Source organism: Capra hircus, chromosome 19, assembly GCF_001704415.2.
Source record: "Capra hircus breed San Clemente chromosome 19, ASM170441v1, whole genome shotgun sequence".
Classification (NCBI taxonomy): domain Eukaryota; kingdom Metazoa; phylum Chordata; class Mammalia; order Artiodactyla; family Bovidae; genus Capra; species Capra hircus.
Window position 1 is genome coordinate 40922511 of NC_030826.1, and position 1866 is coordinate 40924376.

The window sequence follows — 1866 nt, forward strand, 5'->3', positions numbered from 1 at the left end:
AAGCTTAATAATACTGGAGAGGATAACCTGTCCCTTCTCCAGGGGATCTTCCTGACCCAGGAATCAGACCCAGGGGTCTTCTGCGTTGCAAGCAGATTCTTTACCAGCTGAGCTTCCAGGGAAGTCCACACCTTATGCTAATAACTGTCTTTCCAATTATGTATTACTTTTATATCCTTGATGGTTTAAAGAATTGTCCACAGAATCATATATGAGTGAACTGAATATTTTTGGTGACACCTCAAGAAGCCAAATGACATAAAATTGGTATTCTGGGACACCTAACCCATTAATTTGCATACTTGAGGACTTCAGGGAATAGTGTCTAAATACTGACGTATTCTTTTAATCATATACTTTGACTGTAGATAGACAAGGAAAACCACCTTTTAAAGGCCACTGCTAAAAGCACAGTAATAAAGAAAAACCGCAGTGCTACACTACATTTATTGACATTTTGAGAAATCCCGGTACCCCAATATCAATAATGGACACCAAAGAAAAGAAAGCTCCAACAATGACTTCATCACTGAAGAATGAAAAATTTTATTAAACCCAAAAGCCAGTGAGTTGTTGAAACATTTCAGAAGATATTTATAGTAAAGTATTACACATTTCTTTTCACACTGTAAGACTTCTGTTGATATCCAGATCTATGAAATATTTTTGGTTTTTTATTATAAATCAATTTTCCATGTTAGGGAAATTATGTAGCCTTCTGACATGAGGTGGTAAGCTGGGTTATGGGTACTAGTCCTTAGAAGTTTGTTGGGACTGTACACTGGCTAATTTTGAAGTGCCATTGTCTTAGAATTTCCATCAGTAGGTTTTTAACAGATGGGTTGGGAGCAGGTGGGCTCACAGACGGGCTCAGTGCAGGTGGGCTGGCAGCAGCAGGCTGGGCGGCAGCAGGACTGTCCACAGTAGGATGGGCGGCAGCAGGAGGCCTGGGCATAGTACAGCTGGCAGCAGGACGGGGGTGTGCAGCTCACCACACAGCAGGGAGGCAGGCTGGTGCCCTCCACGCGGCAGTCAGGGCGGCACCACCTGGTGCGGCTGCTCACAGCTCCGCTGCTACCCACCTGGCCATAGCCAATGCTGCCACCAATGCCACAGCCGGTCTCACAGCCACTGGTCTGGAGGCAGGTTGGCTGGCAGCAGCTGGTCTGGATGGAGATCGGTTGGCAGCAGCTGGTTTGGATGGAAGTTGGCTGGCAGCAGCTGGTCTGACTGCAGGTTGATCGGCAGCAGCTGGAGCCACAGGTCCCAGCAGTGGAACAGATGGGAAATCCACAGAAACTGGTGGAACAGCAGGCCATGGTGTCAGGGGTTAGGCTGAGAGCTGGGATGCTTGGAGAAGTTTCTGAGTTTGGTCTGCTTGTTCCACCCAGGCCTTTTATAGAATTTTGCCACTTCCTGATTTTGTGATGGACAGCATTTTTATCTTATTACTCTTTTAAACGATCTTTTCCACAGTAATAGGCCCCTCTGATTGTTGAAATAATGAGTTATTCTAAATATATCTCCAAATTGGATTTTCCTTGTTACTCAGCTAATACTCACCAAACGTGTTTGTCTTTGGTAAAAATACTGATGTTTTGTTTTCAAATAATGCTGTAATTTCTCAAGCCTCAGCCTTTGTTTTATGCTTATGATTACATCACTGTCACTCATAAGACAATGTGACTATGGGATCATATTTTCCAAACTTTCAGTCTCCAGAATAAAATTATTAACCATTGACTGTCCTGTGTCTAAGCCTTCCTACTTTTTTAAGTAATTGAAATTATAGTTTCTACAAGCAGCCAGATAGAAACTGATAAACTTCACATTCATAGGAATTCATAGATCTTTCCAGAAATTGGA

The 1866-nt window shown here is 43.2% G+C and overlaps 1 protein-coding gene across 1 annotated transcript; it reads right to left on the reverse strand.

Annotated features, from left to right (window-relative positions):
* Positions 662-1387, reverse strand: LOC108638297 (keratin, high-sulfur matrix protein, B2C). Its single transcript, XM_018065089.1, has one exon. The coding sequence runs from the start codon at positions 1317-1319 to the stop codon at positions 831-833; it is 489 nt and encodes a 162-aa protein (XP_017920578.1). The 5' UTR covers positions 1320-1387; the 3' UTR covers positions 662-830.

Excerpts from the sequence above, each read along its gene's own strand:
- LOC108638297 (XM_018065089.1), bottom strand. The coding sequence starts at position 1,319 with ATGGCCTGCTGTTCCACCAGTTTCTGTGGATTTCCCATCTGTTCCACT.